Raw genomic sequence first — 16,574 nt, forward strand, 5'->3', positions numbered from 1 at the left:
AGCACACCACCTCCTCAGCACTAGACATGTGGAAACATGTATAAGCACAACCACCTTCTCAGCACCAGACATGTGCAATCATGGATAAGCACACTACCTTCTTGGCACCAGACATGTGGAATCATGGATGAGCACACCACCTGCTCAGTACTAGACATGTGGAAACATGTATAAGCACAACCACCTTCTCAGAACAAGACATGTGCAATCATGGATAAGCACACTACCTTCTTGGCACCAGACATGTGGATTCATGGATAAGCACACTACCTTCTTGGCACCAGACATGTGGAATCATGGATAAGCACACTTCTTCCTCACCACCATACATGTGGAATCATGGAAAATCAGCACCAGTCATGTGGATTCATGAATAAGCACGCCACTTCCTCCGCACAAGTCATGTGGACTCATGGATAAGCAGACTACCTCTTCAGCGTCAGACATGTGGACTCATGAATAAGCACACCACCTCCTCAGCACTAGACAGAATTCAGCACCTGTCATGTGGAATCATGTATATGCGAGTCAATGACATGCCTCACAACTCTTGAGTCCGCCTGGCCACATGCATCTACCATCAATGAATATTACAAGGAAACAAAGAGATGAAAACGGCAATCTTTCGGTGCCTCACTGCTTTGCGTCCCAGGCCCAATAAAGCTTTGGCATCGAGGTACGACACAATTCCAAAGCAACAAGCAGAACGTGGAGATAAGAAGCCCTTCAAGGTTTTTATCACAGAGATCTGGATTTATGTATTGTGCAGACTACCTGAATCATTTTCAGTTCCACTTCTATTTCACTACTTAAGTGGGTTGTAAAGTCCATTATGTGAATAGAAAAACAAGTTCGGAAACCAGGCTCTAAAGAAAATGGGCAGAATGCTGAAGAGAAAGCTTACTCTACACAGCTTTATTGCAAAGTGGACACATGTATGTTCAGGAAAATCTTTTCAAAACACAGAGACATTTTCGAGAAAACTTTCAGAATTTGACTAGAAGAATATGGCATTCTAGGTGAACCCCCAGTAAGAAATGTGCAATTATAAACTTCCATCTGCCAAAATCTAGTGCAAAATCATTATGTAGTACGTAGAAATCAATATAGTATGAGGGTATCTAAATATTGAATATAGACTGTCTCAGGTTGTTCCTTCACTTACAAAGGCTGAAAATATGTCAAGAGCAGATAATCACGAAGAGCCCAGGTTAAAGAAGTGTGCCCACAGCCTGTCCTTGCTAACATCAGATATAGCTTAACCGGCTGGGACGCAGGTAGGAAGAAACACAACTAAGGACAACTAGCATGTCGACAGGAGAGTAGGGAGTGCAATTGTAAAAATAGTAACATAGTCTGCATTGGTACAGATAAAGTAAGCTATTCAAAACTTTAAAATTGTTAAAAAACATAAAGATCATTGTGCTGCTATCAGCTTTCACACTGTTCTGTCACTCCACCTATGCTTAGAACGGAAAAAAATGTAATCCACATTTCTTCTCACACATACAGTCGCACACACAGGCACGCATGCAAGCAAACGCACACACACACACACACACAATTATGCATAAGAATCAAGCATCAGGTGAACTGAGGTAGAGCCGGGTTAGTCCTAGCCGATGAATTTCCTGAGGTTGTCCGCCATTCTGCAGCATATTGGCTCCTGGCTAATGTGCAGCAAGGCCTTGGAGATTCTGAACTTTCTGTTCACAGTCTTGGCTTGATCTGGATCGGTTTTCCTGAAGTGGGAAGGAAATACACTAGGTCAGTAAAGGAGCGCTAGAGGCATTTCCAATTTGTGGTCAAAAACATCAAAATAAAACAAGGAGTAATAGAATGGTGCCGATCTTAGGGCGAGCATACGGCATGCAGCTCATTTATGAATACATTTTATTACAGGTACCATTACAAACCAACAGAGCAACAAAATCTTGCTCGATGTGTTTTCAATTCAGCCATTTTATTTCTTTGACAAGTAAGATTTCATCTTCTTTAACTTACATCTACAATATCAGATGTTATCGAAATACTGAAGAATTCTGGGACTTCACGAAAGTCGATTCCAGAGGTCGAATTGATGCCCCTGAAGTCTGAGGCAACTTAAACAAGTCTAGAAACGATAGGGTGGGGTTCCCCTTCCTTCATGGCCATCTGGGGACAGAACTATTAGAAACAAACCAACAGTGACGCCTCACGGAACAATAATGTTCACTTAATTTTGCCCCAATGGGAAAGAAGGACCATCAATCATATGGGAATCCAGAGAACAGGGGATCGGCGAAGGTTAATCATATAAATGACATACAATCGTATCAAAATTCTCTATTAAATGAATACATATATTCTTTTAAAATCAAGCACATATACACATAACATAATTTAAACATTTGGATGTATCTAAATTCAAGCTCTTAATCTCATTCAATTTCAACATACATCAAAGTAATCTAACACACGAAAAACTGACTTTAATCTAATGCAAAATTTGCATGTGCAAAAACGCAACTAGTGAGCAAGACACCAGCACTATAATTACTTAATAATGATGTCAAAATTAAAGACCTAGAGAGAGTTATTTCACTAAAAACCATATCATTCAAGTAATAGCCAACTATAGGTTGAGGAGGGCATAGTCGACATTCCTCCTATTGTAATTTACTAACTTCCCTTGTCAATAGTTTCAACGCTATATTATCTAGATGTCCATTAATGGGTACTGATGCTCGTCTTCTTTAGGACTTGTAAAGAGGGTAGCCAATATTCTTCCCAAAGGTATTGCTTGAAAGTTGCTAAAAACAAATAAGAACAACAACTACCATTAAAAAAAAAAACACTGATGCACCGTCCTTAGACCTCCCAAACGCATAATATGATTCCTATTGCTTAACATAATGAGGAACATTATGAAACCTGTCTCCATGGTTTTGAGAAAGGAATGACTGAATCCCACCTTTCGTTTTTTGATTTGCAGAGATTTCTGCAATACTGGCAATGGATCAAAAGGAATAAAGATCCGTATTGCTGCTGAGTTGAACATAAACGGGTAAATTGTTCATTATGTTAAGCAACAGCAATTATATTATGCATTTGGGAGGTCAAAGGACAGTGCATCTGTGGTTTTTTTTCTTTTTTTAAATGGTAGTTGTTCTTATTTGTTTTTAGCAACTTTCAAGCAATACATTGGGAAGAATATTGGCTACCCTCTTTACAAGTCCTGAAGATGACGAGCATCAGTACCCATTATTGGGCATCTAGATAATATTGCGTCGAAACTATTAACAAGGGAAGTTTGTAAATTACAATAGGAGGAATGTCGGCTATGCCCTCCTCAAACACCTATAGGTGGGTATTACCTAAATGATCCGGTTTTTAGTGAAATAATTACCTCTGGTGAGGTATAGAGGTCTTCAATTTTGACATAATTATTAGGTAATTAAAGAGATGGTGCCTTGCTCACTAGTTGCGTTTATGCACATGTAAATTTTGCATTAGATTAAAGTCCATTTGTCGTGTGTTAGATTACTTTGATGTATGTTGAAATTGAATGAGATTAAGAGCTTGAATTTAGATACATCGAAATGTTTAAATGATGTTATGTGTATATGTGCTTGATTTTAAAAGGATATATGTAGTCATTTAATAAAGAATTTTGATACTATTTTATGTCATTTATATGATTAACCTACACCGATCCCCCGTTCGCTGAATTCCCACATGATTGATGGTCCTTCTTTCCCATTAGGGCAACATTGAGTGAAAAATATTGTTCCCTGAGGCATCACTGTTGGTTTGTAACTTTAAAATGTCTGACATATTAGAGATAAAGGCAGTTCAATCGTACACGACCCACAAACAATTGAGCCGATAACGAATTTGAAGTTATATGGTCTAAAATCTGCTAGGTTGATGGTTGCAAATGTTCTCCATTTCACTTAACTATAATAATATATGGAGTCAAGGTCCTGTTCTGTGCATCAAGGCGAAAACCATGTCCATTTACTCCTGCAAGAGGCAATCATGGAAGAAGCGCATGTTCTAGCTAGAATGTCCTTTCAGCTTCGTGGCAGTGGTATACTGCCAAATTCAAAGAGTGTAGGAGCCAGGTAGTCTGGTTCAGGGTAGCCAGGATGTAGTGTAGCACAGCGCCGTCGATCCTGGACAGAAGATCGCAAAGAGGAGGCAGCTTCATCGGCAGAGCAGAGGTAAGGGCGAGGAGGTCTGAGTACCAGAACTGTCATGGCCAGGCAAAGGCCTTGAAGATAAGCCCACACTGATGCTGTCTGAAGATATTTAACACCAAACCACCAGGTGGTCAGGGGGAAAGTGTTGAGGAACTTCCCCACACAGGGTAACCTAAAAGCATTCCCCAGGCTCTCCGGATGAGGGAACCTGCTGGCAAAAGTCATGCATCTCTTGGTGGAGTGGGTGTCAAAGAGGTCGATTTCTGGGGTGCCCCATAGACGGAGGTTCCGGCAGACTGGATCCTCCTGTAGTTCCCATTTGTGACAGGAGCCGAGAGAGAGAGAGGCACAGAGAGAGAGAGAGAGAGAGACAGAGACAGAGAGAAAGAGAGAGATATTGCGGACATAACTTATTGTGGTGGTGTTGTCTGTGAAGATCCTGACCACCTGAACACTGAGCTGAGGAAGGATGACTAGAGGGCCCAAAACACAGCACGCAGCTCCAGAAGACTGATATGGAGTCTCTTCACCTTGTCTGTCCAGAGACACATGTAATGTAGATTCCCTGTATGCATGCCTCAGCCTTCCAGGGAGGCGTCTGTAGTGACAGCGAGTTGATGTGGAGGGGGGACGAAAGGGAGTGCCTTGGATGAGGTGTCCGGATTGAACACCAGGGCAGGGCAACCTTGAACTGCTGTGTCAGCAGGATCTTGTCCTCCCAGAAACCTGAGGCTTGTCACCAGCGTGCATCTGGGAATTCCTGGAGGGACCCCATGCAGAGCTGGAAGTGTGGAAGCAGAAGATAGCACAAAGATATCATCCCTAACAGGGACCTCAGGAGGTGGACTGAGGCCTGCAACTACTGGGAGAGTAGTAGGACTTAGGCAAGAAGGGATCTCACCCTTTCTTACGAGGGAGTGGCCATGCAAGAACATGAGTCCAGTTCAGCGCCCGAATAGAGAGCCTACTGAGCTGGGGTCAGGCAGGATTTTCGAACGTTCACAGAGAATCCTAATGATTGTAGGCATGGATAGTCTGTGTTTTATGACGAGTAGCCAAGACTCTGCTCATACAAGCCAGTCGTCCATGTACAGGTAGATATGTGCAACTGAGCGACGAAGGAATGCCACCACCGGGGCCAGGCACTTGGTGAATACCTTTGGGGCTGATCGGAGCACAAAGGGCAGCACATTGAACTAGTAATGGTGCTCTGCCACCATGAAGCGCAGGTAGCAGAATTATTTCTGATGAATAGGGATATGGTATCATATCATATCATATGACAATGTGGGACAGCACAGGTCTTCACAATAAAACAAAGCACATCTAAAACAATTGAAAAAGGCAAGACAAGATACTAAACCAAATGATGACACATTCAATGGGGCCGGGGTACCTACTACAAGTGTATGCCCAGACGTGTCAGCACTAAAACAAATGTAAACATTAAAGATAAGAACTAATTTGCGACAAGATTTTCTTTCTAGAACAAAGGAGTAACGTAGACAATTGCACGTGCCAGCATGATGTGGTGGATAGTACTGATCATTGTATTTTGAACAAATCAAGGCAAGGGACCAGAAAAGTCCAAATAATTAGATGGGAGTAACTGTATGCAGGGGCCTGTTGACCTCAGCCACCATGGTAAACACTTTGTTCATTCCCCCCAACCCTCCGTTTAGACTTAGAGGAAAACATATCCAAAGCCACAGATTGATAGGCATTCAATTCAAATTAAGCACCCCTGCAATAATATACAACCATGGGTAGGCACTGGGGGAGGATCACATAATGGATGTCCTGGTAGAACAAAAGTCACTGGAATTTGTGTTTCAGGATTATGATGCATTAACTGAAGTGCTCAGTATAATAGTGGACAAAGAGAGACAAATTAGTAAGGCAAGAAGTCACACATTATTGGACAATGAAAAGCTGGTACCGCACACACAGCAGTTTATCGTGGATTATTGGCATTGTCTGAAGGGCCAAGCAAAATTGGATTGAGGGGTAGAATACAACAAATGCAATATATCATGTCTACAGAATGACACAATACAGGCAGAAAATCTACTTTGGCCCTTACTGATGCATGATCAGAATGGACACCAAGGGGAATACTGGTGATGTCCACAAATAATTACAGGTTATCTGATGTCCCCTACGCAGAGAAACCTATTGTACTAAATGTTTCTTCTGTAGTTTATGCAGATGAAGAGTTTTAACCCCAAACTGATCAGGTGGTCCATTTGCCTACAAGGGCTAGACATCACCATTGTGCATAGACCAGAGAAGTCATGACAATGCAGATAGCCTTTCCAAAAGGTATATTGTTTGTTTGGATGAGGGAGACAATCTCGTGGGAGATTAGTTCACACTAAGCCCAGTCTTGGGGTCAGTGGGCAACTGTAATGCTGGACATGCTTTTGGAGGGACAGGGCCTCCTCGTACTTGTCCTAAAACATTTCTGTTGGTGTTTCTGTGTTTTGTTCAGCACAATAGTCCAGTGTACACCCCTGGCAGGGCAGCTCTTTATTCTAACCTTTATAATTGTTCTTTTGGTGACTAGTACCCATGAAACATCGTTAGGGCACCCATTAGTAGGCATACACCCTTGTACCCATATTGTGTGTTCTTTGGCACATGTGTGTTGCCCACAGAACAGGGTATGGTCTGGTGGCAGCTACCATGCTTACTTGACCCGGGCCCTGCCATAGGAATCAATGTATTCCTACACAAGGGCAAAGTGGCCCCTGGTGGCCTCTTGGTTTCCTTTGCCTTACCCCTTTGTTTCTCAAAGTCTTGAGAAGCCCTGGCTATGTTCCATTCCCCTGAATCACTCTTGGGTGGAAGGACCATATATGGCTCGGGGGCTGCCTCCTGTTAGACTGGCTGGAGCCTTCCCATGGGGCGCTTGTTGTGGGTACACCCTTGGGGTAGCCTGCATGACTGGAGTGAGTAGTCAATGTGAATTTTGTGTTGTGGGTGTCTGGTTTTGGTTTTGTGATACAACGCCTAAGCAAGCCCTGGCTGAAACTGGAATGAATGCTGTGTGGTGCACTGAAAGGCTGGGGAGTAGCCCAAATCTACATCCTGTGTTCTGGATGTCAGGTTTCTGGTATATAGCCTGCATTCATGTGAGCCTGATCGGGTGCTTCCTGCATGAATGCACTTGTGTGTGATTGGCTGGTTGAACTTGTCTCAGCGTGAGTGAATGGGGAGCTTTTTGTTTAACAAGGCCCTCACACTCACCTTGTCAGAAGCTGTAACAAGATAGCTGAAGTCAGCTTATGCTTGCATTCTAGAATCCGGCTGTAGGAAGATGTCTGCGGCTGCATACTTCATCTAATCCGAAAGCTGCCATGCTGATTCCAGGACTGCACCAGAGAGGACCTGGATAGGCAAACTCTTTACATAGCTATGAGGAAACATCGGGCAACTGTTGCTCTTCACCCGAAGTTTCATGGAAGCCAGTCCTGTGTGCCTGCCGTCCGGAGAACGGTTCTTCGTGGGTCCAGATGAGGAGTGCCTGGATATCTTTAAGCTAAGAAGTCCATCTGTGTCACCCAGGATCTGGAGGAGTGTTTGTGAATTCTGGAAGCTGAGCTGCTCAGTATCGCCTAGAAGAGAGGGTACCCTGGCATAGTGCTGCCCGAGAGTCTCTCAAATGAAAGATAGGTGGATAGCACTGTTCTACCAGTCTTGCACACTTTGGCTTACTGGCGTCAATCTTTAGGCTTTCATTTTCTGGTAGTTCAATCAGTTCCTTAGGCTTCACACACCTTATCATCAATACTCAGTTCATATGCTCCCAATTTCTCACAGTTCGTACAGGCTTCCCTTTGCCGGGCTCAAGCCAGTCTTGTTCTTCGTAGGGGTTCCCTTCCCCACGTTTTTATCTCAGATCTCTTACATTGTCGAAGACTTTTGTAACGGCAATGATTTTACATAGACCTCTGCATGACCACTTCGACCTCTCTTTCCATATTCCTTAAATTCACAATCTTCTCTTGAAGCACCAATGCCTCTTGGTATATGTAGTTCTTATATTCTTTCACTTGCCTTCTTGACCTTTTCCAAAATGCTTTATATTTTACTTGTGTCCGCTTGGCTTACTTCACATTTCACATATTTCATTTTCCTCTTATTTCACTTTCATTCCTTTAATCTCTGCTTGTAATACTTTCAAAAGTTCATAACATTTCACAGAGACTTTCGAATATGCGACTCCCTCTCGCAGGACCACTCTGCTACTATGTATCCTTTTCTTTTAACAATTGCTCTATTCATTTGTGTTTTATCAGCACACGTGCAACCTTCAACTTTCAAATCAGTCACTTTCCCTTTAACATCAACCAGACTTTTGTTGTGCTCGATAACTCACTGGTTTTGTTAAATTAATGTCTTTCATCTTTTCCTCACAGCTAAAGGCTGTTACCATTGCCTCCTCTGCTCCTCCTCATCTCTGCCGTTCACCTGGAGGGTTGCAGGCTGTTTCCAAGCACCTTGAAGGTTTCTTTCCTCCACTCGCTCAACTCAGCCTTTCGAACACTCACGGCTTTCCGAAAACTTGGAAATCTTGCCTGGCTTTCTCCTGATCCTTTCACTTGCTGATCAGCCCGTTGTCCTTCCAACTCCCGCAGCCTTGTTCGCATTAGCCTCAGAAGAGCTGTTCCTTCTCATACCCAGCCTCGTTCAAAGTGTGTCAGTGCGCGCCACCATTTATTTTCACAGGGAGTTTTAATAGGTGGCAGGTGTACATTATTAGCACTACGTGCCTGACTCTGCCTGGCCTCATTACAGGGACAGGGCCAATGCAAGTCAGGGGAGGTAATCCTTTGGTTCTCATTCCTCATCTTCCTTGGTGCAGTACTTTTGTCAAGACAAGGTGGAGAGGAATCATGGGAGTTATAGTTTCCCATAAAATAAACAGGGTTACGGGTTAGATGGGTTCTGGAAAAAGTGGGATACCATGTCTCATCATTGGGTGTTTCTCTCCCACTCCGCGAGGACCCCCTTCCCAGGTGATTCTCCCTCGCTTGTCCACCCCCAGGATTCAGATCTAAAAGCGACGACCTTTCCTTGGCCACCTGAGTAAAGGATCCCCGGGAACTAGGTTGTGAAACACCCTCTGGGTTTTCACACTACGCAAACTACAATGGCTTCCCCTCCACGCCAGGATACTGTTGAAGACTGCATGTATCATGTACAAAGCAGTCACGAGCATCAAACCAGCGCACCTGGCGGCTAAGCTTCACATATCTGATGCCACATGTTCCTCACGCAGCAAAACGATCAACCGGCATGGAATACAACTCGTCCGCAAAGAGAGGGCCTGCAAACAATCCTTCTCTTGTCATGTACCCAACCTCTGGCACTCGATCCCGGTATCGGCTCAGAATGCCCCCACAAGTCTTCAATTTTACATGGCTTTTTGAAGAACACCTGACCAAGGACTAATTCCAATGGACGCACATACCGACGCACAGACCTCAACACACAGCACTGCGCTACTGTTAAACAAATGCCAGCCCAATTGCTGGCTTCTAACACTTTGTACATAACTCTGCTGCTCTGGAGCTAGGCCAGGGCTTTACACAATGAAATAAATAATAAATACATAATGTTAATAAATCATATTGTGCTGATTTCCCCATAATAAAGTAAGGGGTTCACCTTTGATTTTCTTTTTGTAAATACGTTTGGCATTTTAACTCCAAACACAGCCTGTTTCTTGTCCCAGAATTGTATGGTGGGATTGTATGCTACAGAGTGTTATATTAGGGATTGCCACTTAGTGAAAAGAGTGACATATCAACAGACATCAGCCCACAGCCTACCAGGTTTTGAACATCAATCGCCAAACCGGATTTGATGACCTCCACCCAGGGATCCATGAAAGATGGGCATAGATAGTGAATATTATTGACAATGACTAAGCGAATATTGTCAGAAACCTGAAAAAACTTTGAGACAGTAATACTACAGGATCAGGTTCCTGATGGATGAATAGCTGAGAAAGAGTGTGTTGCAGAGGCCAAAGAAGAGCTGATCCTCCAACAGTTGCAGAATTCCCTGATACCCTCACTACAACGCTGAATCTGGCAACTCCCTCAACCTGACATGGAGATGGGCATTCTTACTGAGACTGGGGTACTGATGGCCATACAGGTAGCGGGGGTTCAGGGGATCAAGGTACATCTATGAAAGAAAAGAAAAACAAAGATAATGGAAGATAAAAATGGAGAATGCGCAATTAAGTTAATATATACATAAATACAATGGTTAGACACCACGGGGAGAAGAGGAATAAAAAGATATTAAGGAAGAAGTGGCCATCTTGGATCGGTGACATCACTTCCTGCTGCCATCTTGGATCAGCCAACTCTCCAGTTGAAGGCCACAAGAGACTTCTCTGGGAACACCAATCATGAAATAATCACCTCATCCCAGCAACAGCAGGGACAAAATCAGACCAACCATTGATGGACCAGGAGATCAGGTGATTGTAACGCTCACCTGGTATCCACGGGGACGTCACGGACGTCACTCAGCCTGTCCTGACCTCTTATGACCTCGAACCCTTCCCTGGAGGCTATTTGACTGGAGACTGGGCCTTATTTTCTTGGATAGTGTGCTCTCTGTCCTGCTTTCAGCGCAGGGGCGCGTTGATTGATGCGGGCACGTTGCTACCTAGTTACTTCACTGGCAAGATTCCGACAGGTAAGTATAATGAGTCTTTTGAACAGTTCTCTAACTTCGTTCCTTTCCTTCCTTAGATGATGGCCGGCGTCCGGGCATGGCGGCGTGTTGCTGAGATGAGTAGCGCTGAAGGTGAGTGAGAGCGCGATGCGCAATGCACCCCTTTCGTATTTGTATTGAACTGAGTTCTTTTTCTGTGTTTTTTAGGTGCCGCAACGTTTTCAGCGTGGATGCCGGTTATGAAGAACAAATGCGGTGAGTAAGTGCAGTATGCGGCGCCTCTAGATGTTTCCACGCTAACCTGGAGTGTCTTTTCCCTCTTGCAGGTGGATGAGAAGTTCCGGAGACAGAGTTCCCCCAGAGCGGCTGGGATTCAGGTAAGCGTTTGAAGCTTGTACAGTATTTAAAAATAAGCGAAGATTTGCAGAATGCTTACTAATGCCTTTTTTTTCTGTTCTTTTTTCTTTTCCTTAGGAAGCGGCGTGCCGGGATGGGAATGACACCACCGAAGATGCCCGCAGAAAAGAAGGAGCGATGAATGATGGGCAGAGGCGCTGCAAGGTAAGGCTGTTCCTAACAGTTTTCTTGTTCTTGCAGGAGCTGAGCGCAGAAGAAAGATGCAGGCCTACTGGAGACCTATCCAAACACGGTGAGTGTCACGCTGCAGGTGCAGAAAACACAAAGCATGTTTCTCAGCCTGGGCGTGGCTTAAATAGTCTCTGGGTATCCCAGGTGTCTCTGGGCTGAACCACACCCAAAAGACTAGACTGCACATGCGGTTCTGGGAACCAGAATATGTGGGGACATCCATCTTGTCCCCATCAATGCACTAGAAGTCCAATCCCCAATGTTATCCTATGGGAGTGAGTGAGTCTGGTGCCACAAGCGCCAAGTCTGACTCCAAGTGGGTCTTTGGCGGGATGGGGATGCCCTTGAGGGCCATGTAGGTGATCGTGGCCTAGCTCCAAGCTGACATCTTGGAGGGCTGGGGACATGAGGGTCAGGAATCATGACAGTGATGGGAGCGTGTGTCAGCACTTCTGAACTCCCTACGGGCGTCAAGGGCGGTAAGTGAAAGGTGAGGACCAGTCTATTTGCCTATTAATCTTTGCCTTCCTCCCTGCTGTGCCAGTGAGAGCCCCTAGCTTCCTACTTACTGTGCTGTCTCTTCACACTGCAGTACTCACCTATAATGCATTCTCTCCTGCTGCCCCTCCTACTCACCTCTCCCTGCCCTTTCACCAAGCACGCTAGAACTTCTTACTTTCCTATGCCTATTATAAAACTCATCTCAAAACTCTTACAAATCCATTTCTTTTTTTTTTTTTTTTACTTTTGTTTATTGGCAGAAAGTTAGGACAGGTACAGCACATTTTACACAGAGATAAACAAGAATCACAATATTGCATTTAGGTATTACATCATGCACTATTGCTAGCAGCTCGGAGTTGGGGGAGGGGAGGAGTGGTATCACAAGGGATCATTAAGTGCTCAGTACTTAAGTTGGGTTGGACGAACCCGGCGGTGGTGTGGAGCTCCACTCAACCGCGTCTTTGTTGTTTAGATAACTGCAGAATTCGGTCCACACGTTTTTGGGACGAGATGGCATGGGTAGTGATCCGATATACTCTTCTTCACACATTTGTACCCAAGTAAGGGCTTTCAGCCACATCTCCAGGGTGGGGGGAGAGAGGCGCTTCGAGCATTGCAGTATACATCTTTTAGCCACAATAGTGCTTATGTTTAAAAATCTTGACATTTTTTTTAACACTTTCTCCAGACCAAATTCCGAACAACAAGGCCAATGGATCAAGGTCTACCGGGGACCCAATTATCTCTGAGAGTGCTTCTGTCACCTCCCTCCAGAACCCACGCAGTGCAGCACAGGACCAAAACATATGTATGTGATCTGCTTCTTCAGCCTTGCACCTTGGGAATGTGTGGGTCGGGGTGTATGTGAATTTCGCAACTCTGATCGGTGTATAATAAAGTCTGTTGAGGAGTTTGTATTGTATGCAGCGGAATCTAGCACGAAGGGAGACTTTGCGCGTATGGACACACATTTTGTTCCACATTCCTAATGGGATTTCCATTTCTAGCTCCCTGGCCCAAGCTTCCCGTGATTTGGGGAATGCATCCACTACTTTCCCCAGCTGCATTTTGTACAGGGAGGATATTATGCCCTTGCCTCCTGCGGAATTTGATATGTATTGGAGTTCTGGTGAGTCTGGGGGCTCGTCTGGGTATGAGGGCCACATTTCGTGGACCGCCACTCTTAGACTGAAGTACTGTAATAGCTCAAGCGCTGAGTTGGAGTGTTCGGGCCGCCATGTTTGTGGGGTAATAAATTTACCATCGGGGTATAGATCAGTCAGCGCTCGATAGCCCAGATTTTCCCAGTGCCGCATGAAGTGCTGGTCGTGTGTGGGGGAGAGACCAGGGAATTGCCATATGGGAAGCCATTTATAATATGGGTGATGCTCTTGCTCAGAATCTAGTATACTATTCCATGCTCCGATAGTGGCGGCAACGGGGTCTGACAGGGCATCTGACTGGAACGTGCGGTCTAGTAATAGGGTCATGATATTGTTCCCGTCGCCAGCCAGTTTCTCTAATTTGACATGAGGGGGCGGGTTCAAGTGTGCGTACCAGTGTGTGGCATGTTGGGCCTGTGCCGTGATCCAATACAGTGTTAGGTCTGGGGTTGAGAAACCTCGTTTCACGTAGGGTGAGTGTCATATGTTGCCACTTCTTACGGAAGCTCCAAAATGCCAGAGAAATTGGGCGCACGCCGACTGGAGCCTCTTGAAATATTGCTTCCCGGGCCACACTGGCACGTTGGCAAAAATATAGAGGAGCTTGGGGACAGCAATCATTTTTATTAGGGACAGCCTACCCGCAAGGGACAGTGGGAGATTGCGCCATTTGAGCATTTTGGATTCAATGAGCTGTGCCGTTGTCTCGTAGTTATCTGCCAGTAACAAAGCTTTGGTTAGTGATACTTGCACCCCGAGGTATCTGATGCCACCTGGGGACCAGTGTAGGGGGAATTCGCATGATGGTTGCTGGGTTGCCGCAGTGAATATTTCTGATTTTGAATAGTTAATGGTGAAGCCAGAGTAGGTGCCTATTTTAGTTATATCTCGGATGATCGGGTCTAGATATGTGTAGGGGTTTCTGCCATATAGAAGTACATCGTCAGCATACAGCGAGATGATTTCCGGTGTGTCCTGTAGGCGAATACCTTTACGGGTGTGCCGATCTCTGACATGATCCGCCATGGGCTCAAGGATGGGGGAGAATGGGTATCCCTGACGGGTACCCCTATGTAGCGCGAAGGGAGAGGAGACATTGGCGTTGACCAGCACCCTGGCCAATGGTCCTGCATACAGGAGTTTTATATAGGAGATCATATTTAGTCCAATTCCCATTTTTTCCAGCACAGCCCACAAGTATTGCCATGAGACCATGTCGAATGCCTTCTGGGCGTCCAGTGTGACCGCCACTGCATCTGCCTTCGGGTCAATTCTGGACATCACATTAAACAGACGGCGGATATTAAGTGCCGTAGAGCGGCCAGGGACAAATCCACTTTGGTCTGCGTGCACTAGGTGGGGCATGACCGGAAGGAACCTATTCATTATAATTTTAGCAAAAATGTTCATGTCCGTGTTGATAAGTGATAAGGGCCTATAGGAACCACATTCTTCTGGGTGTTTACCCGGTTTGGGGAAGACGGTAATCAGGGCTTCTCTTAAGGAGGGACGGAGGGTGGCTAAGCGTAGTGATTCGGACCAGACCCCATGTAGTATGGAAGCCAAAATGGCAACATGCTCTTGGTAGAACTCGGACGTGAGCCCGTCGGGGCCTGGGGCCTTGTTTTTTGGAAGGTCTGAAATTACCCGGACCATCTCATCCAAGGTGAACGGGGCATCGAGTTGTTTCCTGGTGCTTTGGGAGATGAGAGTCATCGGGATGCTTTCTGGTAGGTCGTCCAGGTCCCGGGGTGTATGCTCCGGCTGGGGGCCGTATGGGCTGGCATAGAAGCTAGCAAAGGTGTCGATGATGGCTTGGTCGGACCAATGTCGTGAGCCTTGTTCATCTAGAATGCTATTTATCCGGGCGCTACCACCATCTGCGCGCACAAGTTTAGCCACGGTTCTTCCAGGTCGGTCTCCCTCACCATACCTTCGGGCAGCCACTGGGCGAGCATAGTACCACACCTTGCTTAGGGCGTAAGCCTCAAATAGTTCTAGCTCTGTTCTGATCTTTGCTAGGGTTGCCGGAGGTGGTGCAGAAGCATGCTCTCGTTCTAGAGTTTTGAGCTTAGTTTCAGAGTTGTTTAGGGCCTGCCTTATGGCTTTGAGAACCCCAGCCTCCCTTGAGATGCACATCCCCCTAATTGCTTCCCAGCGAGTCCCCTCGGTTGTGTCCTGTGTGTCGTTATTTTCAAAAATAATGTTTATATCCGATATGATCTCAGCTTTAAAGATGTCAGCTAGGGCATCAGATTTAAAGTGCCACGGGGGTCAAGCGGCCAGGGTCCTACCCAGTTGAATCTGCAACAACACAGGGGAGTGATCAGAGAGCGTGCGTGCGAGGATCTTGACATCAGTTACCCTGCCTACCTGAGACCCAGACAGTAGGAACATGTCAATTCCCGAAGAGCTGTTATGTACTGTTGAGTGGAAGGTATATTCTCTCTCTTGGGGATGGAGCGTTCTCCATACATCGTGTAGATTTAGGGAACCCATGTGTGTGTGAAGTTGCTTGGCTGCTCGAGACGTGAACCTGCGTGTAGTGGTTGTTCTATCTAGGACATTGTCCACTATAATATTCATGTCTCCCACCCATATGATGGGGACTTCAACATATCTCATGAGGATAGAGGTTACTGCATCTATGAATTCGGGGGAATCAGTGTTAGGACCGTATGAGTTTGCAATCAAGCATTCCTCCTTAGCTAGGGTGCAGTGGAGGATCACATATCTGCCTTCCGTGTCAATGTGAGCTGTGTGGAGTGTGAACTTCACCGATTTGTGGGTAAGAGTCAAGACTCCCGTGGACTGGGTAGAGTACTGGGTATAAAATCTGTTGGGGCCTCAAGTCAGTGATAGGTTTGATGATAGGAGTTTCAGGGGGTGTGTTTCCTGCAATAGGAGAACCTTGATTCCGGGTCTTTGTGCATATGCTGTAATCCTACGTGACTTCGTGAAATTTGTTAATCCCTGGACGTTCCATGTCATCATTTTAATAGCCATGGTGACAATTTATGGGGCATCCAAGGAAAGGATCTGTCTCTGTCTGTAACCATATGTGCTGCGGTGGCGTGAACATGCCACTCTTCGATAACAGTCGTTACTGTTAGGCAGAAACCTGTGCAGTTCCCTTAGGGACCACTGCAAAAGATTTAGGTCTACAGCTGGTTGGCAGTAAACCCAATTGGTAGCAGTCTGTACCACTCAGATTTACCTGGTAGCTGTGGCTGAGCAGTCCGACTTCTCTCAAGATGAGTTAGGCAGTATACAGAGTATACACAATAGGTACAGAGATACAGTAGCACAAGCAAACACTGACCAGAGCTTGGTGTAAAAGTATATAATTATTTAAAGACACACTTGTAAATTACACTAGCACAAAAAGAGGTAAGTAAATTCAACACACAGTCACTATTATATATATACAACCCTG

The 16,574-nt window shown here is 45.4% G+C and overlaps 1 protein-coding gene across 2 annotated transcripts in view; it reads right to left on the minus strand.

Moving 5' to 3' along the window:
* Window positions 1-888: 888 nt before the first annotated feature.
* Window positions 889-16,574, minus strand: part of ZC3H3 (zinc finger CCCH-type containing 3) — a 2,515,563-nt gene continuing 2,499,877 nt past the window's right edge. For both annotated transcript variants that reach the window (XM_069621754.1, XM_069621755.1), the window contains one exon: window positions 889-1,742. In XM_069621754.1, coding sequence (XP_069477855.1) covers window positions 1,616-1,742 — 127 coding nt within the window. In that variant the 3' untranslated portion in view covers window positions 889-1,615. The remainder of the gene's footprint in view (window positions 1,743-16,574) is intronic.

This window comes from Ambystoma mexicanum, chromosome 5q, assembly GCF_040938575.1.
Source record: "Ambystoma mexicanum isolate Mex_15411 chromosome 5q, UKY_AmexF1_1, whole genome shotgun sequence".
In the NCBI taxonomy this organism is placed as follows: Eukaryota; Metazoa; Chordata; class Amphibia; order Caudata; family Ambystomatidae; genus Ambystoma; species Ambystoma mexicanum.